This window comes from Cyprinus carpio, chromosome B15 (genome assembly GCF_018340385.1).
Source record: "Cyprinus carpio isolate SPL01 chromosome B15, ASM1834038v1, whole genome shotgun sequence".
NCBI classification, from domain to species: Eukaryota; Metazoa; Chordata; class Actinopteri; order Cypriniformes; family Cyprinidae; genus Cyprinus; species Cyprinus carpio.
In genome coordinates this window covers 9,183,114-9,210,504 of record NC_056611.1, presented here as the reverse complement: position 1 = coordinate 9,210,504, position 27,391 = coordinate 9,183,114, and the positions used below count along the sequence as shown (strand labels likewise).

Here is a 27,391-nt window from a genome sequence, read left to right as displayed (position 1 = left end):
TAAAGTCACAGTTACAAGAAATATAGTTGCAGTTGTGATATATAAATCTAAAGTCAAAATGAAATTTGGATTTTTTTTTTTTGTTACTCCAAAATGGGTTTCCATAGAGTTGTTTTCATATAAAATAAATTAAACCAGTGGTCAACTGTAGTGTTCTGGAAACCTGTTTGAAAACAGTTATTTTTAAAAATTAAATATGATGCAAATCACAATGACGTGAAATAAATTTAAACACAAAATATTCTTTATTTTTTTCGTCTTTAACTAAAGACTACACAGATTCACTGCTGTAGCTCTAAAAGGTATCTACATTTGCATTTTATTTACAGCCCATTTCTTGTCATCTTATTTACATTTTCAAAGAGAAGCATTTAGAAACACAGTGTTGAGAACAAACGAAGTCCAAATGAGTCCAAACGTTTAGAAAAAAAGAAAAGCTTTACGATGCATGTCAGTGCAATTAAACACATTGCATGTTTTCCTTCATTCATCATTGTTCTTTTTAAATACAGCGAAATTGTCAGACTCATGATGTCACTGCATTCAATGACAGTAAATTAACCCAAAATATGCTCGACAATATTATACAGCTTGAAACAATTGATCTATTCATCTTGGTGACCATTCCCAAGTGATTTCCCCAAGAGTGACAGCAGGGGCAGATTCATAAACCGAACGCTAACGTGAAGCGCCAATGCACCATCATGTCCGACATATTAACACAATCCAACCAGAAATAGATGCTCTTTGAAGTTCATGTATCCAGATGATGGGTTGACGTGCATTTCAACCTCTAAACGACGCACCTTCAGGCTTTAATGCATTTCAGGCAGCTTGCAGACTTTCACATTCAGAGCACTTACGACATTGCCCCATGCCTGGGAGACCCTCGGGGCAAAGGCTGTTCACAGGGGTTGTCACCTTTCCTTACCACAATGTGTAGTGCTTTCAGCACTCAGTACATTTCTTTAAAAAAAAAAAGGAGTCTGAGTGCATGTTTAAGTAATGCGCTTCTTTTTTTTTAAGCATTCATGCCGCTTTACGCTTGAAGCGTTTATTACACTGACAGGCATGAGGATGTATACTCCTCTAAAAAACACAGCACTAAAATAAATACTGTCATTCTTAGGAATGGTCCATATGCAACTCTTTGTTTTAACCATGAAAACAAATTAATTGAATTGACCGATTTTCTGGACTTTATTCCATGTGTTGGAACACTAGGCATTGTTCAAGTACAACAATTAGCAAGGGACAAGTGTTCACATTTCTGTATGCTTTCACAATTTTTTATACTGTTTTGTGAATGTTACCATGAAATAGTGTTGCTTTCAAACTATTATATGAAAAAAAAACAAAAAAAAAAAACATCATTTCATAGTTTCAGTAGCTCCATTCCTAAACCTAGCGAGCTGCTTTGCTAGGCAGCACCCTAACAAGAATGAACCATCATAAGTGATTAATCTGGTTCTCTGCACGGCACAAAAATAACAGAAGAGAATTGACTGTAATAGAGTTAGCATGTTGCTATGCTAAATGCATGATACTCTAATATGCATAATAATACATAGCACAGAAAAATTTGGAAAAGACTCCATATAATAGTAGTTCAGATAACTACTATTGATACTTTAAAGTAGTAAATCAAATATAAAAATATTTATAATCAACATTTCTCTCAAATTGTTGGCCATCTTGATTTTTTTCTTCTTGCCTTCAAAAAAAAAAAGGATACATGCAATGCTGTCTTGAGACTTAATCTAACTGCCTATTGGAACAGCTGTCTAGGTATTGAATTGCTGTCTAGTTAGTCAGCTCACTAGGTTTTGGAGCTAATTTCTTTTAAACAGTGTCGTTTCATTTTCAAAAGTACCTTTCAAGACCATCGGGCTACCTATTTCCTATTTGTTTCCTAAATGTCTGTAAATTTCTCTTAGAATTTTTGTAAATTCTCTCTTTTCAGACTTTATTCTTCTTTTCCCTTTCTATTCATGTTTTAAGCCATTTGGTCAAAATGAGAAATAAAAATAATAATAAAAAAATTAATGTTACCAGCAAGCCACCCACTCCTAAAATATTACAAGACACCACGACAGGTTTTGAACATGAGATGGGTTCAGCTAGGAATCTGAACTGGTAGCGATGCACTGCAAACACCAATGTCCTTGTTTAAGTATGACACAGCCGGTGGGCTTTCAAGTATAAAAAGAAGCGATTAAAAGAGGTCTCTCCTTGGCTGAGGCGCAGGAAAAGGCAGAGTGGAGTGAAGCTCGTGAATAACAATCTGCTCGTCTGGCAGCAGGCTGAGCCAGTGAGCATAATGCATTACCAACCTTCTTCCTATAGTCCTTTGAGCAAACCCACAAACTCGAAGGCAGAACTGTATAAACCGCCGACACTGCCATATGCCGTCTTCTAGCAGCCACACTTAAGGGGCAAAAGGGGTTTAAGAATTACCAAAAGAGAGAAGGGCACTCTGCTGTTGTCGACAGTCGACACTATGTACGTCATGTATTAAAAAAATAAGTCTGGCACAGTCAACAAAAAAATAAAGTAACATAATATGGTCACAAACACAACTTGTCTTTGGCAAGAAGTCCTGGACGTTGAGTCCGAGCACGGGTTCCCCTCGCGTTCATGTCACCTGCGACCCATCTCAGTCTGTCGCAAGAAGTGGATGTTATTTACGTTGTCAGCCAACTCGGGGAACTGGTCGACTGATACTATGTAGAAGCCCTCGTAGCCCTGAACGCGTCCGGCATTCAGGAGCTGCTGCCTCTCCCCATCCGTCCAAGCTCGAGAACCTTCTTCTCCTTGCCGTAGTCTGTGACGTTCACGAGCCCAGGCGGCCACGACTACCCTCTGACGCGCGAGCTCCAGCACACGGACCTTCTCTTCGTCGTGGCTACTGCCGTAGCGGACGTTGAGGCACAGCGTACCGTACTGTAGCTGGATGTCGGTTATGCGGCGCGAGCGGCCGCCGAGGACCGTGTTGACCTGCGAGACGGACACGTTCACACCCGTCTCTAGTGTGCGCTGACCCACCGTCATGCCCAGCAGAGACAGATCGCCCTCTACTGGTCCTGATTTGACAAAGTAGTGCGTGTCCAAACCTGCGATTGTGAAGTGTAAATCTTGTAGGTAGGTGGCCTTGTCTAGGACCGCCGCGATCCGCCGCCCATCCTCATTGGCCAGGCTGATGATATCGGCAGCAACAAGTCCCTCCCGGATGGCTACTTTCACACCTTTTCCGAAGAGCGAGGCCCCTGTGGCGAAGAGTGTGCGGAGAGGGGTTTGAGGGCAACCAGAATCACTCGACCCGTAGATCTGGTCAAACCGCTCCAACCGGACGAAAGACTTCAGCTGCCTCTGGACTTCACATTGTACCCCCAGAATGGACTGCAAGAAGACAAACAAAACCCTGTGAGTGTCCTGGCATCAGTTTAACATTGATCATGTGTGACTACTTTTATTGAGTGAATAAACGTATGATATAGCATCTCCAAAACAACATTCGCAATAACCATTGGCCACAATGAGGTTTGTGGCGGTACTCATTGAATGTGACATATTATGACACGCTGCATCTCAGCAAAACACTGTACATTGTAAATCCTTGCATATGATTTTCATATTCATTATGTTATCTCCTCCAGTGGCAGGCGTCATTGCGCCCACCGCCTTCGCTGCTGCTATTTCCTGGGAGTAAGTAACATTTCCTGATGGTTTGTGCAGGATGGGTGATCTCAGCGGGAAACTCATCCTACCCCCGCGTTCGGCTGCTCAACTTTCCCCTCAACCAAGAATCGTGCTGCTTCATTAACACTTCAAACATTTCACATTTCCTGATATAACTACGTAGCATAACTCATTCTATTTTATGTTCAGGTGTGAAGAAGTGTGGATCAGGTGATTTATTATTTTTTTTTCCAAATGTGCTAATCTGACTCTTCAACTCTGGAATAACTTTGGTTTATAAAGAGTAAACAGACTCTCTCTTTAGGCCAACAATAATGTAGTGATAAGTCATTCTCTCCTTTAATGTGACTTGACGGGAAACCCTCGCCCCAAGAGACGATTTAGATAACCATGAGGGACCTAAGTGTGCAGAGGGATTGTACTAGTCCTAGAAATGATGTGTTCTGGGTGTCACACTCCAGGGCTTCTGTCCGGAAGGAGAAAGCTCTGGCACTGGCACAAAGTTCTTGTGTTATCTGATGATTCCCTCAGAGTATATGTCCCCATCTTTCCCCTTGCCTCCTTTTTGCTCTCTGAGTGTTGCCCTTCACTATAGATTAAGTTACTGAACTTGGAAAGAAACAAAATTTCTTTAATGACTCCTAGACAGTGATGAGATTAAATGGACAGCAAATGGAGTCTCCTGTAACTCACGTTTCTCCTGATTAAAATACCCTGGTAATCTCATATGTACCTTCTCTAGGATTTCAGAAGAGATCTCAACATGGTCTTAAATCTATTCACATTAAATTTACAGTACATTAAAGGGAATGCCTGCCTTAGCGGTATACTTCACACTGCACCACAATATGTTTGTTTACTCCACCAGGCTTTTCATTCTGGTCACAGTTCAGAGGGCACAATGAGATAAACAGATGGTGGGGGTTGTCTATGCTGAAACCTACCTATTTGACTTTTCTCTGACCAAAAAAAGGAAAAGAAATACATAATTCAAATGGCACTGGGTGGTCAGACAGCATGGAGGCCTATCAGCGCAGGGCTCTGATCAAAGTCAATATCAATCTGCGGACATCCAGTGGATATCAGCCAGCACATTTACATCATTTCTCATCCACATAGGTCTTTAAGACCCTGGGAGTCTAAACTGCAAGGAGAAACAGAGTGATAAAAAGTCAGCGCTCACTATCCAGCTGTTGCTGGAAATCTTCAGAGCACTAAATCCATCATGCTCAGTGTTAGAAGCAGTAGAACTCCTATCCAAAAAACCTCCAATTGAATTAGAAATTGCTGGCTGAGAGTAAGAACACAGGACTGAGTAGGTGAATCTCAAAGCCAAAGTCAATATTTCACACCAAAATTCAAAATCTATATTAAATTATATTTTGTATAAATGACAACAAGGTATTTTATAAAGTGCCAACAAAGCCTATCTTTGTCACCATTAATTCCATTGGGACAGTTTTTGTCTATAATAATTAAGCACTTTTTTTTTAAAGGATTAGTTCATAAAAATAAACATAAATGTAAATTACATTATGACATTTTTTTTTGTTATATTAGCCCTTTAATAATGTAAATAGTAATGAATACACTGTGGTTGTAATGTCCATAATTATTTAATCAGTACTGTATGTTAATTTGGTAATGATGACATCATGTTAATAAGATCTTGGAGAGAATTAATTGTCATGAAAATAATGTCACGATAATTTTAATATAACCCATGTTGTTTATAAGACTCATTCAGTTGCTCTTGTGTGGGTACATGGTAGGAGGTTTGTTAATAGTTGTAAAATATGAAATTTCAGCCAGAAAAAAATTGGAGCAAAAATAGCTAGTAATGAATGGTCATTTCCTCTGTTCCTTCTGATACTCTGCACTGCAGGTCTTGTAAATGTAACATGGGCATTATGGAATAAACAACCCACTTTAGACTCTCAAAAGAGCAGCAGTACAGCTGCAAGGCCATTAGTAGATTTTTAAAAAAAAATTTAATGCAGCTGCTGTAAAAGCCCATAAATGACCCCACAATTACACTGGCAAAAAGCAAATTGGTTGGCAATTAGAATTGTTTACTGCCCACTAATAAAAGGGAAAAATCTGCATGTGGGGTTGAGCTAGAGAGAGCTGATTTATGGGTAACTCAGTAGGATTGACTATGTAAAGGGCTGCGGGACACAGATTGTTCCTTTTCGGTCTCACTTCGACAGTAAAATTTCAGTCTCAGAATTAAACATTCAAAAGTTTTATGGTCTCGTAAAGAATATAAAAAAAAAAAAGACATTTGAAATAGAAAATTCAAGTAAGGGTTTGGAATTGAATTAGGCTCTTTTGAGAGAAGCCTTGAAAGAGGTATTGGATGCACTTCTGAGGTTCCCATAGGAGAGGAACCCTACGATGTACATGACAGAGTGGGAGTCTCCCTTGAGGGTTGGGATTGCTGCCATCGTCCATCGTTGCATCTTTGCATTGTGTCCAAGTTGATTTGAAGTCAGCTCACACCACTCCCAAAGAAACAAACCTTCGAGTACAATTCTTTTAACTTTTCACAGGTTTTGAGAAGTGGTCACACTAGAAAAGTTTATTTCCCACTCTGTTGATGGTTGGATCCAATGGCCACAAGTAACTGTTTTTATGTTTTGTATCGGTGTAAACTTTTTAAATACATGCTCTGACAATTTAAACAGCTTTGTTTCCAAGAGAACACTACGAGAGGAGACTGTGTGCTCTTGATTAAATTATAATGATTGGTTCCCAAAAGAGAATTCATTAGGACAAGTCTGGTTTGATACCTTCTACAACAGAGATACTCTCTCAGAGTTGGGAGGTGAGTCTGTATGGCCGTCAAAACCAAACAGAACTCTCTGAAAGAGAAGGTTTTCCCTCACAACTCAACTAAATAAAAACAAAATCTGGGGTGTCTAAAACTTGAAAGTCGTTTTTTGGATACTTCAGTTCTCCTTGAATGTGTGAAAGCCATATAAAACCTGCCAGGCTGACAGCTTCAAATAGCTCCATCACATTAGATTTCAAATCTCATATCTCAGCTGTTTGAGGCTCACCCATGTCGCTCAGCCTCAAATGCTTGCTTATTATAGAGCCTGATAGTTTGAGGTTGTGCTGCTTATACTGTTTGATGCGTGGAATGGAAGTTCTTACCTTCTGGACTGGGACTGGACTTACCATACAAGCCTGTGTTGATTTTAATTTTTTGTGCGTGGTTTTGGTGTTCTTGCCTTTTAGATTTGGAATGGAATTGCAGTACAACAAAAATTTTACATCATGACACAAGTGATTTTATAAAACGCTATCAACACAATATATATTTTTATTACCCTTTCTGGATATTCAAAAAAATGGGTAATGCATTAATTGGCTGTTCTAATTACTTGATAAAAAATACATTAAAATAATGCTACAATTTAAAATAACTGTTCTATTTTATTATGTTTTAAAGTGTAATTTATTCCTGTGATGTCAAAGTTAAACTATTATCAATAGTGAAAACTGTGATAATATTGCAAAAAGCTATTTAAAATAATTTTAGATGGAGTACAGCATTTCACATGGAAGGATATGCCAACTTCCCAAAAGTATTTGACATGTCAGATACCAATAATACTGTGAAGCCCTATATATACCCTTTATTTTCTCGAAAACAAACAAACAAACAAACAAACAAAAAAATTAGTTTGAGCTAGGAAAGCTTAAGAGGTAAGGGGCCTTTAACAACAGGCAAAAGAGCCGCCATCATGTCCAACTGGCTTCTCAATTATTCAGATGGCTTAAAGGAGGCTCGATAATCAGTGCATGTCTGAGGCTGAGAAAAACAGGGAGCATTGAGACAAAGAAGCATAAAGATAGGGAAAGAGAGGGAGACAACATCTTTTAGAGGGCTAAAGAGTGTGAAAGACTGAGCTGAAATCAATGGCTGCTGCTGGAGGAAATTTGGAGTGAATTTCCCTAATGGCAGTCCTATTACAAGGGCTCTTTAGCTTGACCCCTTTCCCTTGGCTTGAGGAGCCAGAGCAGAGGCCACGCTTATTCGCACGACCTTCTGGGTTGATTGCTGTGAACTCCTTTGGGAGGCAGCACACTAAAAGGTCAAGGTACTGCAAATAACAGCTGAGGTTGGAGTCAAAGGCCAAGTGTGTTTTTAAAGAGGTGGACAAACAAAAAGACAAATTTGTTGGATAGATTACCTTGGTGCTATCCCACTCCTGAGTCTTCATTTGAGTGTGAATGAGCTCGTAAGAAGGCTCCATGGTGTCCATAGCAGGTTTGTGGTAGCCAGGGATGACGTTGTATAGCTGGAAACCAAATGTCACTAGCCAGCTGTTAACATCTGTTGAAAGAGAAATGCTGTGATGAAATACACTTACAGCAGAGCAAAAGGTAACTGCAGCACTCAGTGATAATGCCTGTATAATAATTTACTCTATTTGGGGTGAACTACACCACAAAAGCATGATTCATTGCAAATCAGGACACATGCCAAGTGAGCTCCTTCTTGAAATAAGCTCCCGCAGTCATTACAGGCAACACTAGTTTCAGAGACTGGACTAAATATGATTAATCCTCTACAGGAAGTGGCAAATCTCCAAAAAAAGATGATAGCATTTTGTCCACACATAAAAAGCGATACAATTATATCTGGCATGTGAGAAACTTGATGTTTGAGATCTGCTGGTGTGCCTGATAATCATACATATTTCACGCTGTGACCATATGTGTCACCCTTTCTATAATCGGAATATGTATTTTTAATTTTTGTGCATATTCAAAGGCATTAGCATGAATAGCGAATCATATTATAATATACAGAGGGTATGAACCTTACTAGAATCAAATGGCCTTTTGATTTTTCCCTGCTGCATCAAATACATTAGTCATGGATAGAAGAGACATTGCTATAATAATGAAGTGCACACTGACGACTGCTCCTTTATTTAAGGCTGTGTCACTTGACAGAATTGTTTTAAATATGAATTTGATTAAGGACAATGAAAGGACCCTTCTGTATTTCAGAGGAATGAAAATGTCAATGCCATCATTCATAAAAGGCTGACAGCCCACTCAAGTACATCTAATATCCAGCAGAATCTTTAGATTTCCTTCTTCAAAGCTAACATTAATGATGTAGGCTAAGGCCTAGCGGCTAGGTGTTTAGCTGAGCTTGAAATATGGCTAGTCCGCAGTAATAGTAGCATACATATGCAATATCTTTCTGAAAAAGCCACAAAAGACTACAGTAGCACATGCTAGTTTAGAAAACGCTGGTTAGTTCTGGTATAGTTGGTGCACCAGTATGTGCTTATTTGCTGGTGAGCATAATAATAAGGAAAATCATAACAAACACAACAACGTTGCATTTTGGAGAATGGTATACAAAGCACAACATAAGCAAGTAACCCGGTGTAGTATTTTGTAGTGGTGCTACATGAAAGGTAAAAATTGTTCTGGAAAAACTCTCACGAGATTCACTTTTGCTGCATCCAAGGTAAGGGTTAGGGGCACGGATGCTGCAGCACTCCAAATAAGCTCAGTGTATGAATATTACATATGAATATTCAGAGAACAAGGCCTCATCTCACCACAAATCTTTTTGACAGGATACTCAAAGGACATACACAAAGGAACACACTAGAACAAGGCTGCCCTAACAAACAACTGATATTGGGATTCTATAGCGTTCATTTCCTTTGATAGCAAGGGCACGAACCAATGCTTTGATTTCAGTCAAAAACCAGCACGCATTCACTGTTATAGACTACAAATGTGACTATAATATTTTGTTTTCTTTGAGTAAGGCTGCGATTTCTCTTTCAAGTGGAGAAAAAAGGTGAATCAGCCCCTAGCTTCTAGTTCCATGGACTCCTTTGTGTTATTTGTTTAACATTGGGGAGCATTCACTGCTATTTACCTCCTGCACAAGCTGGAGAAGCAAAGACTGATGGGATATTTCAGAGGACCAACCTGAATGAAGAACAAAGGGGACTTTGTTGTGCTGTCATTGCTCACAAGCAGTGTATGTGGAGGCAAGATCACCCCAAGCTGGGGCTGGGACGAGAGCCTGAAAAATAATCACTCTAGTGCAAAGATTCTTGGCACCAGGTGCTTGTGGCGTTTTAGATCGCTGAAGGTAAAATGTAACAGTTAAGTTATTTACACGCTATTTAATAGCCCTCCCAGCCTTGGCCCGAGGCGCTGGGCTAGGCTTCCTCAGGACAGGACAGGTCAAGACAGGACAAGCAATTTGGATAATAGATTGATGGACTGATGTATTAAATAATATTAACCTCAGTGTGTTCCAACACAAGATTTATTAGAAATTATGTGTTTACCTGTCATGTAGCACTTGGTTTCTTGATTGTTGCTCAGTGGGTTGTTATTCTTAAACATGTAGAGGTTGAATGGCACAATGTTGTTGCTGTTGAGTCGCTTCCAAACATCATGGTCAGGAGTGGTCCATCGGCCTGCAAGAACATCGTAATCTCTGCGTCCCATGTGGACAAGTTTTGTAAGGGGCTCATAAAGGCCACCCTGGTAGCCTATAACTAGCTGGAAACTCGGGTTGGAGTCCAAATACACTTCCCCAAAAGCTGTGTGCAGGATCTGTTTGATCATGAGACCGGCACCGCTAAATACAGCCAACGGTGTACCGATGTTGTCGCAGGCCACGTAGAACTCATCTCCACTGCTCAATTCCATAGCAAAGAGGTGGCCCTGAAGGTCATAGTAGAGCGAGGTGATCTCTGAGCTTGAGTGATTGTACATGTGCGTGACTCTGGTGGGACTGGACAAGTCTGCGTAGAAGAATTGCAGATGGTGGCCTTGGCTGCTTCGACTGGACACTCTCCTGCCCAAGCCATCATAGCGGTACTTGATGGTCCATCTGTTAACTTTGTTGTAGGCTTTAACAAGCAACCCCGCAGAGTTATACTCAAAGAAGTCATTGCCTCTCTGCCTGAGGAATCCATCCTCGTCCAACCGGTACTGCACGTCACCTAATCGAGTAATTCGGTCCCGAATGTCATAGCGTAGTGGTGTAAGTCTGGCACTATTACCAGGACTAAGGAGGTGCAAATTTCCATTCAGATCATAGCTGTAGCGCCAAAGAGGCTTGTCGTTGATGGACACCACCTGCAGTTGGCCATCAGCATCATATTCGTAGGCGTAACGGGTGGTATTTGCATAGGGCCCCACTTTAAGCTCTTTGGCCACCACTCGCCCCATGTTGTCGTACTGTACCATCATCCAGGACATCAGCGAACGGAAAATCTCATACTGCACCTCTTTAACTCGTCCATAGGCATCAAAGTGTTTGGTGTGAGTCATGACAGCTGTGGTAATGATCTGGTTAATGTCATAGTAGATGACTCCAAACTTGCCAAACTGCTCAGTTTTGCCTGACACATCATCGTAGCGATAGAGGTCAATAGGCAAGGGGGTTTCATTGATCACGGCTTGCATGCTGGTGACTCGGAAGCTGTTGTCATAGTTGTAGTCAAACCGAGCATTCACCATGCCCTCCTCACTGAAACGAAAGATCTGTCTGTCGATGAGTGGTCCGATCTGCCTGTAGCGTATGGTACATGCAAAGCCTTCACTTTGAAGCCCCACTGTTTTCAGCATGCCTGCAGATTCATCGTAAGAAAAGGCAATCCGTGTTGTATCATAGAGGATTTCCAGCAGACGGGAGAGTTTCCCATACTTGTAAATGACTCTACGCCCCGTTCCTTGGTGGATGGTTTGCAGGAGCAGTCCATCTTCGCTGTAATCTTGCAAAACTGTGGCGTTGCCCTCAGGTGGCTTGTATGTGTTTCTGTAATAGCCGATGGAACGGGTGGTCTCCAAGGTCTGCCTGGCCACATTGGGCATTGTTACTGAAGAGAGGCGATCGTTCTTGTCAAACTCGAAGATGTATTGTCGCTGGCTGTATAGCAGAAGCACCATGGACTGCCAAAGGAAAATGACAAAATGATGCTCAGTAAGCTGATTTAATGAAGCATAGTAATTCCCAACACATTCTGAGAGCACTTCAAACAGTTAAATGTGAAATTCTCCACCCAGTTAAAGTGAAGGTCACTAAGTACCCAGGAGTCACACTGTGTCACATGACTAGCTGCACAACAAACCATAGGGTGCCACAGAATCACTTCAGGGTGCATAAAAATTACAAATATGCTGCTCTACAACACTGACTGAAAAATGAAGAAGGGCAAAATCTCATTTAATGAGGATTAAGTCATCATACCCCCCCCAAATACCATTTTTAATAATGTGACCTTATATGGCGGTCAGTAAGAGGATATATTTTAACAGGAAACAACTCTCGTTCTTCTTTTTTTTTTTTTACTTTGAAGTTATTGATCTTACCAGCACATGGTCATTTTAGAATGGCAAGAAACATTAAATAGAGTGAATTTAGAGCTTACAATCAATACTTTTAAACCCATGTATTGGGATGTCAGCTTTTAAATGTACTAAACAGCTGCCATTTTCGAATTACACGGTAAGGTCTTGTATTTCTCAGATATTGGTTCTAATTAACAAGACAGTGACATTTTACTTTTTTTTCAGTGATATTTTAGGAACAAGTTCGTTGTCAGGCTGTATGCGATAACAATGCATAACATTAGACAGGGATCATTGCTAAAGCACATAAGGTTAAAGCTTATTAATGTAACAAATTAACAGGGTTCAACAAAAAGATCTCTGCAGAAAAAAAAGAGAACTAGCAATTATTTTTCAACCTGATAATTTTCCAGATAAAGATACTTACTTTTTCAAGGTAGGTGTAGCTCCATGACTTTCCATCTGCAAATATCTTTGAGGTGATTCTCCCATTTTGGTCATATTCCATTCGGACTGACATAGTGCCCCTCTGGATGCCTGCGATGTGGCCACCTGGTGAGTAGGTGACATTGACACCATTTAGCCGACTACTTGGAGCCCACAAAGTAGGTCTTCCCGCTTGGTCATAGTGAATCCTCAAGGTGAACTTCCTGTGGTCGTCGTAGACTTTCTCAGTCCTGGTTACTCGGTCAAAATCCATGGATAACAAGTTCCTGTTATGAACCTATACCATAAAAAGGAAGATAGATTAGGCCTCCAAATTCAACACATGGACTTGATAGCATGAGAGAAGCTCTCAGTATAATCATCTGTCATACCTTTTGAGGAAGGAATTATTGAGGGGTAGATAACTTCCATTGTATTTGAAGCAGGAGGTAAACAATGGCACTTGAGGTGCATATGAAGTTTAAAGCCCACTACATTGTTTGAATGATATGTCATACTGAGTTTTTGGCTCAGTCGGAATGTGCAGAGCCCTCTGACCCCAGAACATGCTGAGATCAGAGCTGAGAACTAGTCCTACATGGCTAGTAATCCCAAAGGCACACACAGGGCAAAGCGGGGGGCGATCAAGGATTTAGAGGCCTTAATACCTTCAACACTTGGCACAATGCACTAGAATCTTTATTGCTGTGATGTGAATTTAGGTGTCGGTGGATAATAAATGGGGCATCCAGCTAGACCTAACTAAATATCAACATTGTATTAGCAGATCCACAAAGAACATACACTTGCTGTTGAGAATTACAATGCAAAAATAAATAGCACTCTACTCTACTTGGTAACCCGAAAGTACTATGAAATTGCCTAATATATTTACGAAAATGCTTATTATCTGGCATGAATACAAACTCAAAATTTGCCGTGAAACTTTCTTTTTTCCAAGCATACCACTTTGTCATATTATGTCTACAGGGTTAAATGAGTACTGGCTAAACAACCATATGGAAGTTTGGCCCAAACAGTCTTTAAAATGCATTTTAATCAAACACTCATTTCCCCATATCTGTTATCAGTGTAATGTGTCCTTAACTGATCTTTGTTTTTCTCATCAGGTACTCTGGTACCCGGCTTGGCTCACTGCTGGCAAGGCTTAACAGAGTCTTAAAGTGATTTTGCGAGTTGTTGTTGGCTTTGGTCCAGTGGTATGGCGGACGGGGGGAAGAGCAGCAAGCAAGCTTTCGCTCTCTCTCCTCCTCGTGGGCATGCTGGGAGCTCTCATCTGTGAAGGGACAATTACACTGGGGCCAATTAATGTCACTAATACCTAATTGAGAGGATTATTTTACATTAAAAGCAAGCAGCTCATGAATAGGAGAATTCCCAGTGGGGGTGACAGAACAAAGAGGTTGACAGAATAAAGGACAGATATTATTCCCTCCCCACATCTTTAAGCCTCACCCACCTACTGATGAACATGGCCCCTATTTCTCTCACTCTCGCTTTTTCTAATACAGCCTGACTCTTCGATCTGAAGATATCAAGATTGAGAACTTACTCAAAGTATCAATCCTCCATCCATCCATCCATCCACTTACCCATCCATCCATCCATCCATCCATCCATCCATCCATCCATCCATCCATCCATCCATCCATCCATCCATATTGTTTGAAAACAGTTATTATTTCTGCTATTCTTTTTGGTTACACAATTCACTTAAGTGTTATTTACTAGACATTCCAAGGCATCAAAAAGCCAGGCTTTTATGGCTCTGAGGATGATAGAACTTTTGTCAAGGACTGATTTGTCCAGAGTAGGATGACAGGGGACTGAAGCGATGGGTTTAAAAAAAAAAAAATTGAAGAGAGAATGAAAGGAAAGGCTGGATGCTCATGCCAGGCTCTGGTTGAGCAGAGGCCCAACGGGCTGGAAAAAAAGCTCTTTTGGCAGTGAGATCCTGGGTCTCTGGAGAATGGAAACCCACTCAAGGGGAATGTCTTAAATTGGACATTCCTTTAAATGGACTAAGCTTTAGGAAAGCAGATATGGTGGGAGGAAGGAGATTGGACTGGGGCAGGGTGGGAAAAACAGGTGGTTTGAGGGAGTATCTAAGAACCCCCAAAAAGGACATCAAGACAAAAAGTAGGGTGTACTACTACTATTATTCCACATGTTACATAAGGCACATTTCAATAGCATCTACAAATATTTTTGTGTGGCACTAATTTTGACAAATCTCAAACAACAAGTTGCTCAAGCACTCTTCAATTTTAATTGACAAATTGCGCAGCATCACTGTTTTTTACTTTTATTCAAAAGTTTGGGGGTTAATAAGATAAATAAAAGATTAACACTAATTCAGGTAGGGTGCACTGAACTGATCAAAAGTGATGGATACATTTACAACATTTAAAAGATTTCGGTTTCAAATATTTTCTGCTATTTTGAACTTTCCTTTCATCAGTTCCTGAAATAAAAATATTGTTGTTTCTACAAAATATTAAGCATTAATAATATTCAACATTATCAATAATAAGAAACTGGTTACAGATGCTATTCCCTTTCACTGAACAGAAAAAAGCAGCATGGGCATTCTGTAAAACATCACCTTTAGTCTTTCATTGAAAAAATGAAGTTATACAGTTATATAGAATTGTAATTTTTGGGTGAACTAACCTTTATAGTTGATGTTTTGCTGACTGAAATTACAGAAAAGTTATCGTATAATTCACACACTGTATTGGGGAATGTTAGACAGACACTTGCCATGCTTCTCCCTCCCTTCTTTGACAGCCGGATGAAATTTGCATGCTTTGCTGATCAAAATACAACTACTTTGAGATTACCCGATTCCTGTTTGTCAAACAAACAACGATTAAAACTGGGAACAAAAGACAACACTTTTTTTCATAACTTGGCTAATTACAAGAATATCTTAGGACTGTCACTAATGCACTTTTGGCAATGAATAAACAACTTGTAAGTAACGTTTGTTTTGATAAATCACCATCAATAATTGAAATTTCTCCTTCCATATTCGAAAAGTCAACAAATCTGTCAAACAGCATTTGATTTTCTTCTCCACTGTCATTAAAAATGTATTCAAGTTTTTGTTCTTCAAATCCAATATTTGCTTGTCGCTTTGCCATTCATTTATAATTTTCCCCATCCGCTGCTGTGGTAAGAACTGTAATCTGGTTTGCTCAGTGCGATTTGTCGCTTCCTTCAGTAAACACACTTGCCCACGTGTTGGTTTTGTTTGTTTGGAGGCAGTATAGGACACCGTTCTAATAATGTAAAGCAAACATTTAGAGAACTGTCAGTCGAGGCCTTGCGTTTAAGCCTTCAGTGGTTTTTGAGATTTGAGCTCGCTGTGAGGGGGCAATTTACACTACTATTTTTCCAGAGCTCTGTTGTTGTCAGGAGATGTGGTTGCTATGGAGACAAGAATAATTTTGGCGGCCTGGCAGCTGTTCTTGATGGTGTGTAGTAGCCAATGTGATGGACATGTGACCGCAGTAATGCTTCAGGCTGCAAGTGACCCACATTTCTACTAGGGCTGGGTATCACCAACTACATCTTCATTCAAAACACTGGAATATAAATCAAACGATTCAATCCATCGCTATGCATCACAATATTGTAACTGGAAGTCTTTTAGCTTTCGGTTAGTATGATGCCTCATAGAAGCTTCGTTAACTGAACTTTGGGAAAGCATATGAATGCACACATTAAAAGTCATTGATATAGTGTATGGTTAAAATCATTGTAATATAATTTCCCTAAAGAGTTATTGTAATACCATATATGCTTTTGTAAATGTGTCCATTTAAATCTCTTTCTGTTCTGCCCTTAATTCTCTTGGCTTCATGTCAACTTGACAAACATCATCAAAGCCAGCAGCTTCACTGCTCAAACAACACACACACACACACACACACACACACACACACACACACACACACACACACACACACACACACACACACACACACACACACACACACACACACACACACACACACACACACACACTGATTATGTATTAAAATACACGTGGAAACAGCATGATTATGTATTAAAATAAAAGTGGATAATTAATGGAATTTTAATTTTTTATGTATATATTTTTTTCTTAAAATAATTTTAATTTACTTTTTTATTGCTATAATTTTATTTTATATTGTTTGTTATTGCAATATTTTGTATATTTTTATATTTTTTTAATGGCATCTTTTTTATGACTGAGACCAGTATCACTGATACTGATGTCTCTATAAAATTGTTTTCCCCCTAATATTTAACCATTGACTATAGCTATTCAACATTACAGTAAAATTGAGAGCTATCAATTTTAACATTTATTAGACTTTTAAAAAATAACTTACCTGTAAGTGAACTTAAAACAATCTTCACATAAACCAGTTATAATAAATGTCATATTGACCTGTGTCCTTGAGCAGAAATATACAGAAATTGAAGTTATCAAACACTTAATTCTAAATTAAATATAGATGTATCCTTAAAGCTATAAAAGTTATTGTTTTCCTCTTTTTTCTTTTGTTCTTTGATTGAAAGACATCACAGCAGCTGGTTATAAGGTTGTTTTGGCTGCTGTTTCTTTAAGAGCTGCCGCTGCTGAACGTGACACGGGTCTGACACACATTATATTTTCTCTCAACTCTTTTTACCTTTTCTGACCCACTTCAGGTCTTAAAGTCTTTATTAATTAACTTACGAGTTGAATCGAGAGTGTTAGATGAGGTAGACAGTGCTGGGCTGCTCCAGGACAGTTTTGAAAACATTTCAGTTCTTAAATGTGACTCATATAAAATATAGTACATGCACAGTTTTAAGGCAGCTTTAATCGCCTTTTTGGTAACTTTATGACTTAACTGACCACAACATTGCATGCACGTAGTTTATTTCGCACTTTGATATTAAATGATACAGGCTACAATGTTCGGCGGCATGGGCTACGAGCACAGTACCGTTTCTGCACTCATTTCCAGTTTGATGTGGTCGGAAAAAATGTTCTGTGACTAAATAAATGCACAAAGTGACAGAAACAGCAGTTGTGAGTGGGGTGGCCAGCCCTAGCTCCGCCCCAGCGTTAATTACATTAAATATTTCTAAAACGTTCAACTGAAAAAAAATTTATCGCCTGCATTTAACACAGTAATTTTGACAGCACAAACACATATACATATACATATATATATAAATTAGTGCTGTCAAACGATTAATAGCGATTAATCACATCCAAAATAAAAGTTTTTAAAAACTAATATTAATTTCCACTGAATTTTTAGCATCATTTCTCCAGTTTTCAGTGTCACATGATCATTCAGAAATCTAAATCTGCTCATTTGATGCTCAAGAAATATTTATTATTATTATCACTGATAAAAACAGTTGTTGCTTAATATTTTTACATAAATTATGCATATTATTCAGGATTTTTTGATGAACAAAGTTCAAAAGAACAACATTTATTTGAAATAGAAATCATTTGTAGGATCATAAATGTCTTAACTATAAATTTGGATAAATTTAATGCATTCTTGCTGAATAAAAAGATTAATCGCTAAAATCTTACTGACCCCAAACTTTTAAATGGTAGTCTGTATATGCACATATATCATCTTGCAAAAGCTGTGCGGTGGTCCCATTACTGGCAGCACAAGAATTATGAAGACATCAGATGCTGTCTGAGGAAACCCTCAGGGTTTTGATCACGAGAGAGTCAACCCTGCCCTAGGTGCTGACTTTAGCCCTCAGGGTCGTAGAGACACGGCTGCTGAATGATGGATCGACCGCTGAGACACACACATGCACTCACATGCACAAACTGACCTTGGAAGACAGCTACTTGACCGGTAAGGCCTGGCTAGACTCTACGGGGCAGCCATAATAAGAGTGATCAGTCTAAAGGACAGGCGCAGCGTGTGTGACTCTGAGACTGATGAGAAGAAGCAGTAGAGATTATAATCGAGAAGCAATTACTGCAAGTACAGGGGCCTTGATGCTCAGATGAGCTGCTATGTGGAGGTGTGAATGTGAGGTATGGAACTGTGCCTGCGTAAAATTAACTCAGGATGAGCAGATGACAACATTGAGGTAACGCTGGGGTTTGTACACAATTACCTGACTATGTGAGGTTCTGATGACAGGTTGTGCAGTTAGTCTCGCGAAACTCAATGAGAATTTTTATACGATGAATAGAAATAAAATACCAATGCAAAATGTAAGATTAGGCAACAGGAATAATGAACAATTTATCTTAGTTTTAAAATATTGGGTATTTAAACAAAAATAATGCTATGTATTTTTACTGATATTTCTTATTTAATCCAAAAACTCAAAAAATCTATGTTAAATATGAAGCTTTTAAAGACAATCAATCACAAACAATTTATCTCCATACTTTCAGAGTACATTGACAATGTAAGTGCTTACATTTAAATTTGTAAAAATTCAAGGTGTTGTTTTTCTAGGAATTCTTTCTGAATTTTGTGACATTAGACCATAATTAGATACTCAATTTACAAGATTAGGTGTGTTTTTTTCATTTAAATTGCTTGGGATATTAAAGGATCTTCTAAATTAATAAATAGCTTGTCAACAGTATAAATAGTAGCTTTTGAATGAATCTCTAACGATTTGGCCTTGGACGTGTTGCCAGAGTGCTTCATAGCTCTCATAATTTTTTCTTAAATGTGTCTAAAATACTTCCACATGCTCTCTAATAACATTTTCCAGTAACAGCACAGAACTGCCAGCTTTTAGAAATAATTAGACTCTGGAATTCATGTATAAATAAGAGAAAAAAAAACTATTTTAAATGTTAAGAGAAAATTCTGTGATGTTCTTACCCTGAGTCTGCGTCCGTACACTGTGACCTGTCCTCGTGCCTGTTCTTTCCGTTGTCTCCATTCGACCAGGTTGAGTCCATTGTCGATGGGCAGAGTGACATTTCTCTTGCTTATGGTTGGGTTGACTGTTCCTGACAGCAGGTGAGGCTCCGTGTGAAGAGACACTTCCATACCGTTGGCCAATACCAGACGCAAGGAGCCATCCAGACCAATGTAGTAACTGTTTTTGACTTGATCTACGATTTAAAGACAAACAATCAAGTCTCACAAACTAATTGTGGAATTATTATCCAACATTGAATTATAAATGAAAAATTTGTTTTCATTTACTCAATGCAAGTATCAGTAAAAGCTGACAGGATTTAACAGACTATGACTAATCTCCACCTTTCATTGGTTACATGCTGTATTTCTCTCAAAATATGGCAGCGGAATTTATGACACCACTGTTTGCTGAACACGACCAGACAGACAGTGAAACAAAGGGATGATTCAAAGCCTAGTTAGTCTTTGAGTTGCCCTCAGAAGACCTAAAGAGAGAGAGCGAAAGATAGGCAGAAAGCTATCATAGTGGTAGCCGTCTGCCTGTGGCAACTGAGATGCAACTGAATCTGAAACTGTCTGTCTTCATCCCCAGGTGGTCTCGCTAAGCGCTTTGGAGGGACACGGAAGATGGAAGACGGTGAAAGAGAAAAAGGGGGTGAACCTGAGAGAAATCCAGAGCGAAGACAGCGAATGGGAGAGAGACTGTTAACAAGAATGATGTACCAAATGAGAAGATGTCAGTGAGTGCTTTGATGAAACTCATAACTAGTCAAAGGGAATTAATGACTCAGCAAAAGCAGTGCAGACAGCAGCCATACAAACAAGCTAGCATGTGAAGCTAACATGTAGCTAGCGGACACTCATTCCTTGTTAAAAACAAACTGAATACTATTTTAAAGTGATTCTATTCCAATTAAATACAGTGAAAGTCAGAGTTTGTGACAGAAAACAGTCCTTTTACTGCTAAACAAATCACTCAACAGCCATCATGCTAATACCCTCAGGCGGCTAATTTTTTCCTGCACCTACAGTACATCTACTTTATTAGAAATAACACAAATAGTCATGTGTTTGTTAAAATGAAGTATAAAAAAATGCACATCCTAAAGTAATTGAGACTGTATCTCACAATTTTGTGATTGTATTTCTCATAAACAACTTTCATCATTACAATGACATTATATCTCATAATTGCAACTTTGTTTATAGCAGCTACAACTTCATATCTCACAATTTGACTTTATATTTCATTACGTATTTATATCACAATATGACTATTTCTCATTACGAATTTATCTCATAATGTGACTTTCTCTTAAATGCAACTTTGTCAGATTATTTGTCAAAATCTGAAAATATCTCATAATTGTGATTTAGTCTCGAGCAGCTGCAATTTCATATCTGGCAATGTGACTTTATTTCATAATGAATTTATCTCACAATATGACTATTTTTCATTACGAATTTATCTCATGTGACTTTCTCTTAAATGCAACTTTGTCAGATTATTTGGCAAAATCTGAAAATATCTCATATTTGTGATTTAGTCTCTAGCAGCTGCAATTTCATATCTGGCAATGTGACTATATTTCATAACGAATTTATCTCACAATGTGACTATTTCACATAAACACAACTTTATTTGTTGAAATCTAACTATATCTCATAATTGTGATTTAGTGTCTAGCAGCTGCAACTTCATAGTTTGCTATGTGAATATATCTCATCACAATGTGACTTTTTCTTATGAAGTTCCATTGCGACAAATAAAGTTGCATTTACATTTTGTAATTATGACTATTTCTAGCAGCTGCAACTTCAACTAACTACAACTACCAGATTTATATCGAATGATATGACTGTTACTATTTTAAACTTTATCTCAAAATTTATAAGAAACATTCTTCCATAAAATTCAGAAATAATATCTGATAACAATGACATCTTAAATTTAGCATCTGTATCTCAAATCATTCTAAAAAACATAATTGGTTTGCTTTTAATTGAAAGGCAGGACTTTCAACTCACATGAGTTGTCCGTTTCGTCCTCTATACAATCTTTAAAGATTAACAAAGTTGTGCATAAAATGGGTCATAGCAATGTCAAATGTATAAGCAGCTCTTGCATATTTGTCTTTTGATGGCTTATTCAGGTAAATAATATCAGTGCCCTGAAAAAAACCTCTGACTGAATGACCTGGAAATCGAACACATGCTCACTCAACCTTGGAAAGTCAATAAACAGCACAAGGTCACAACCTCCGTGAAATGCATATCCAGACTCTGTGTTGGAGCTAAAGCCAAACTGGTTTCCGTTTACAAAGCAGACAATAGTGAATTAATTAGCAGCAAAGCGTTTGGCAGTAAGCCCTCTTTCTCTCTCTCCAGCAGATGTCCAGGACAAGGTCACCATGCGTAGGTGACCATTAGTTTAGTCTAGGATAAGAACGCTAGCAGAACTTTACGCCCTCTACCTCTTCTCTCAGAAGCAGTCGTGGGTGAACCAATTGAAGCCCAGGGGAGGAGGACAGCCCTTCAAATCAAACGCTCACAGGAGCGCAGAAAAATCTTTACAGTTTCTGAGGAAATAGAGCAGGGTACAGGGAGTTCAAAGCTATTTATTGGGAATCGATGGAGCGCTTGGTTAGGTGAAAAACAGGATATCGAAATGCCAAAGTATGCAAGGAAAATCACAAGCTAGAATGGCGGCCCCTGACCCCGACCACACCCCTCTGTCTCGAGGGCCAAAGTGATTAAGATTTGGTTTTCTAAGATGGACAGGAAAAGCAGGAGCTTGGTGAAAAAGGGAGGCTGGAACAAACAAAAGTGGTGGACAGGAAATCAATAAGAACTTCTGTCTTCATGAGTGGGCGATCTTGCGATTTTAGAGAAAATACAAACACTCATGCCTCTATTGATTTCATTGCTTCCCACAAACATATCAATTCTCCCTCACAGTTATTTTACTTTATGTACAGCTACTAAGTTTCTTGTATGTAAGAGAACAAAGGAAGTAATTACTTTTGGGTGACCTGTTCCTTCATTTCCTTTACTTTCTCACCCTCATGTCCTTTCCAAACAACGTTCTTAATGTAATATTTTGTATAATGTGATATTTGGAAGAATCTTCTTAGTGACCAAATATGACCATAAAACTGGTACAAGTCACTCGAACACTACAAGTCTTCTAAAGCCATACAGACAGAAATATACACTTCGAAATGTTATGTTTTTGAAAGAAGTCTCTTAGGCTCACCAAGGCTGCATTTATTTTATCAAAAATATAGTCTAAAACAGTAATATAGTGAATTGTGAACTGTTATAATAAATATAAAATATTTAAAAATGTCAAAGCTGAATTTTCAGTATACTTTATACATGATCCTTTAGAAATGATTCTAATATGCTAATGTGGCACTTAAGAAACATTTCTTCTTGTGCGTATTAGTTGAAAATGTTCGTGCAGCCTAATGAAGTTTGGAAAGCTGCATTTATTGGTAATATTGCATTACAGATGTCTGTAATTTTAGTGAATTTAACTGATCCTTGCTGAATTAAAAAAATCATTATTCACTAATAATCTTTCCCTCTAATGAGCTGTTGACTCATGTACCACTATGACTTATGCTACGTTTACACGACAACAATGTAGTCAAAAACAGAAAAGTTTTTCCCTTGCGTTTGTAAAAAGTTTCACGTATACATGACAACGTTTTCAAAACGATTGAATATATGTTGAATATGATGGATCTCCGCTGTTGGTTGTAATATTCGTGAAGTAAATCCACACCAAACTCTAGAGCAGCTACAAAAGTACCATGATGTACTTTGCAATTGTTGTGTATGTTTGTTCGCAATTGCCCTTAAAAATCGACAAGTGCTGCGCATGTCTACATACCACGTACTACAAAAAAAATAAAAAATAACATGTACTACGCATGTCTACATACCTAACACATACTATGCATGCGCATGACGTCAATGTTTTCAAAGATTCCTGTTTTGGGTGTTTACGTGGAAACGATAACGGTGGCCTTTCAAAAACGTACATTTTGAAACCTGTATTCAAAAAATATGCGTTTTCAGTCCCCAAAATGCCATTGTCATGTAAATGAACAGGCAAAACGCATAAAAAGTTTCCCGTTTTTGGCTGAAAACGTTGTCTTGTAAACGGTGAGTGAGCTTGAGAACCTGATTACTTCGATTCACGCACAAATCATTCAGTCTGAACAAATGATTAAAGCTGCAGTTCGTAACTTTTTTAGTTAAAAATTATCCAAAATCAATATTTTAGCAAGTACATAACCAGCCAGTGTTCAAAACTATCACCTTACTTTAGCTCGATTACCAATGGTTAGCTTATAATAATGTTTTCTAATTCGAGTGGTATGGGTAGGTTTTTGCAGGAAATTTGAGCATGTTGCTGCATCATTAGCCCCTTTCACACTGCGATTCCAGAAAATACACGGGTAATGTGTCCCGGCAATTGTTCCCGGGTCGCTAGATTTTGCTCCTTTCACACTGCCAGTGATTTCCTGGAATATGTGCGTGCGTTCACACACAACCCGTAAAGGTCCGTTAATGACACGTGACATCAGGATGTGACGTGTAATGTATGAGTCGAAAACGCAAGGCACGTTAACTTTCACTTAAGCTGGCGAACGATCTTAGCTTCAGCGTGGATAGTGAGGAGCTAACTGATCTCTGCTTCATTACAGTTTGCACATATTTTTTTTCATTGCGAACGTTGATCTGCCTTCAAAACACCCAAGTCGCATGATAACGTGTCGCATGATAACGTGCATCATCACTACAACACACCCTTTATAGCATTAGTTCTGGCTTTTGTACGCACAGCGCTCGTTCCGGGACTGAACCCGGCAATGTTACTAGGTCCCCAACCCCGGATCAATCCCGGGAATCAATCCTTGGATGTGTTTGCGTTCACACAGAAGCCGACACGACAATTTTCCGGGACCAACGTACAGTGTGAAAGGGGCAATAATAATAATTTGCATGGTTTGATGTGATATGAGCTAATCGATCATTAGATTAAATCACCATTGGTAGCATGATTTATTGTAATGCTTTTTTCCTCAGTTGGTCAGAACAAATGTGGCAGACTTGTTACTTGTTCAGATGACAATATATGGTGAAAATTCTTATTTGGGTCATATATTCCAAGACGTAGGCTAGAATTTGTGATTACTAAGTATAGGATTCACACTGGTGTGGTGACTGACTGCCACACATACTCCTCAAAACATTAGATTCATCCGTGCTGGAGCCATGCCAGAGTATAACCCACGCAATTAAGATAATTCCGCAAGTAACTGCAATTCAAGGTTTTTCAAACGGAGTTGGCGACAGAGGCATAACTAACAGACTGCAGCTTTAATTAACAAGAACTAGCTTAAAATTACATTTCATTATTTTATCCAGTTCAGTTCAGTTACTTAATGATTCAACAGTCACTGAATGGCTTCAGAAGCCTTGACATATAAAGTACATGTCATATTAACTACTTTCATTATCATTTTATTTATTTATTTTATTTTATTTTTTTTTTCATTTTTTGAGCTTACCAAGGCTGGTCACATCATACAGGTTTGGAATGACATGAAGGCAAGTAAACGATGGCAGAATTTCATTTTTGTGAACTAACCCTTGAAATGTACTGAATTTATAGTGTCTTGGCTAATACTTTACCCGAGAATTGTCCCCTAGGATGTGTTAAATTAAGGGCTTTGCAGATATTCTTACCTTGCATGAGCGTGTAGAAGGTTCCTGAGGCCGAGAGGTTGGTGGTGATCGTGATGTCCTCTTTATTGGAGCCCTCGGTCTGCACTCGCACAGTACTGTCTGAATCAGTGCGGTAACTGCTCACCCGGCCCGTGGGGTAAGTCACGTTTGTCAGCCGCCCATAGTTGTCATACCTGAGGAGATGGAGAGAACAGAGTGTGAAAAAAGATGGCTCAACTTGTCTTTAATGAGACCAACTGTGGATTTCAATGAAATGCAGGTCTGGCTTTTTAATAAGGACTGTCAAAGTGAGCTGTACAAGCAAGAGTACGGCCTAAGAAAAATATACTGTAATTGCGTCGCAAAACAAAATATTTTGGAACATAATGGAAGATGGTTGAAGGTCCTTTCTCGTCTTTTTGAAACTGTTTACCACTGTGGCAGACATCATTATTGTTCTAGTTCGGTATGCTTATTCAAGTAGCACAAAAATAACACTTCAATCTCTGCAACAAAACTGACCTTAATTGTTAAGCAACAGCATGAAGAACTTCTTACACAAGCTCATTTTTTTCCCAACAGGCTTGTTGTATTTGAATGTGGCCCTCGTGGCTTGTGAAGTTCAGTGCTTAGACTTAAATGAAAATTATTATTTTCTAGCTCTTATGTCATGCCAAGCCTTCATGGTTTTCTTTTATCTTCTGTGGAAAACAAAAGATGATATTTTGAGAAATATCTGTTTGGGTGCCAATTTTGTCTTCAAGAGTCTTCTTTTGTGTTCCACAGAAGAAAGAAAGGGTGGGAAAGTGACAGAAATGTCATTTTTTTCATGAACTATCCCTTAAGAACACGACTAGTTTGAACTTCAAACCAACTATCACTGTACAGCAGCTGTACATATACTGTACATGTTCTGAAAATAAAACGCAATACGACAATTTCACTGGGAGAAAGAACTGAGTGTAGAGCGGTACTCCTGCAGACAGATATTTCGTCCAACTAGATGTGACAGCAGCAAGTAGTCTGTGAAAGAAACCAACAAAACACTAAGATCTTCAAAGATAACAAATCTGATTTGGTGGAGATACTTATTTTATTTTCTATGACTTCTTTGGGATTTGAATCCAAGATTTCCTTATCACACAGGTGCTTGGACCATCTAAACTATAGTACCAATACCACTATAGTAGCTTTACACACTAAAGAATAATCAGTGTAAAGAACAAAATGTCTCCCCCCCCGTTTTTATTTGTAGAGTTAATAAAGAGGAAAGCTTCTGTGATACGTTTCTTATCAGCCTCTTTATTCCCCATCCAAAACTCCTTTCATCGTATCATTTTTGCTGCACCGTTTTTTCAAGAGGCAGAGAAAGGAGGTTAGGGGCTGGCAACTAAATAGAGGAGTGAATGACTGCAGTCGACCTACAATGGTTTTTGTTCTGTTCTCTGGCAAGCAAACTAAATTATCCTGTTTTCTTCTCCTACTTTGTTCCTTCCCCTCCTATATTTTTTATTTGCCAGCCTCCACGTGAGCGCTCTCTCAGCAGGCCGAGTGTGGAGTAAGTGCCGACTGATTCATCTCGGTGACCAAACATCTCCTTTTTAGAGCAGCAGTCTATTGTAGTCAAGGAGAACTGACTGCCTCAAAGCACCCTGGGATTGAAGTATTGGTCGAGATGCACCACTGAGCCACGACTGCTGTTCACATTACAGGACACAAATACAGCGGGGGGAAGAAAGCATTCATAAACAACAGTGTGAATGTCTAGATCTGTCTAAGACCCTTTGTGGTCACATGACTGACATGAAAACATGAGTATTTATTTTCAAATCCTGGCATGATTTTGAAAAAGCATGGAAGTCTTTTATGTTCACCAAGACTGAATGTATCTGATCATCAGCACAGATAAAAACAGTAATGTTGTGATTAAAATGCATTATCACAATTTAAATTGTTCACATTTGAATGTTTTCTATTTTCTAATGTATATTTTAAAATGTAATTTATACCTAGGATGCAAACCTGAATTTTTAGCATCATTACTCCATTCTTCAATGTCACACGATACTTCAGAAATCATCTAATATGCTGATTTGCTGCTCAAGAAACATTTCTTATTATTATCAGTGTTGAAAAAAGTTGTGCTGCTTCATATTTTTGTGGAAACCATGATAGAATTTTTCAGGATTGTTAAATTATTAGAAAATTCAGAATAACAGCATTTATTT

General features: G+C 38.7%; 1 protein-coding gene across 12 annotated transcripts in view; it reads right to left on the bottom strand.

The window, feature by feature from the left end:
- Positions 1-302: 302 nt before the first annotated feature.
- The window catches only part of LOC109064829 (teneurin-4), a 208,012-nt gene continuing 180,923 nt past the window's right edge, over positions 303-27,391 (bottom strand). For all 12 annotated transcript variants that reach the window (XM_042739124.1, XM_042739127.1, XM_042739122.1 and 9 more), the window contains 6 exons: positions 25,185-25,357; positions 19,377-19,612; positions 12,485-12,781; positions 10,044-11,658; positions 7,902-8,044; positions 303-3,399 (listed from right to left, as the gene is read on the bottom strand). In XM_042739124.1, the coding sequence (XP_042595058.1) occupies positions 2,641-3,399; positions 7,902-8,044; positions 10,044-11,658; positions 12,485-12,781; positions 19,377-19,612; positions 25,185-25,357 (3,223 nt within the window). In that variant the 3' untranslated portion in view covers positions 303-2,640. The remainder of the gene's footprint in view (positions 3,400-7,901; positions 8,045-10,043; positions 11,659-12,484; positions 12,782-19,376; positions 19,613-25,184; positions 25,358-27,391) is intronic.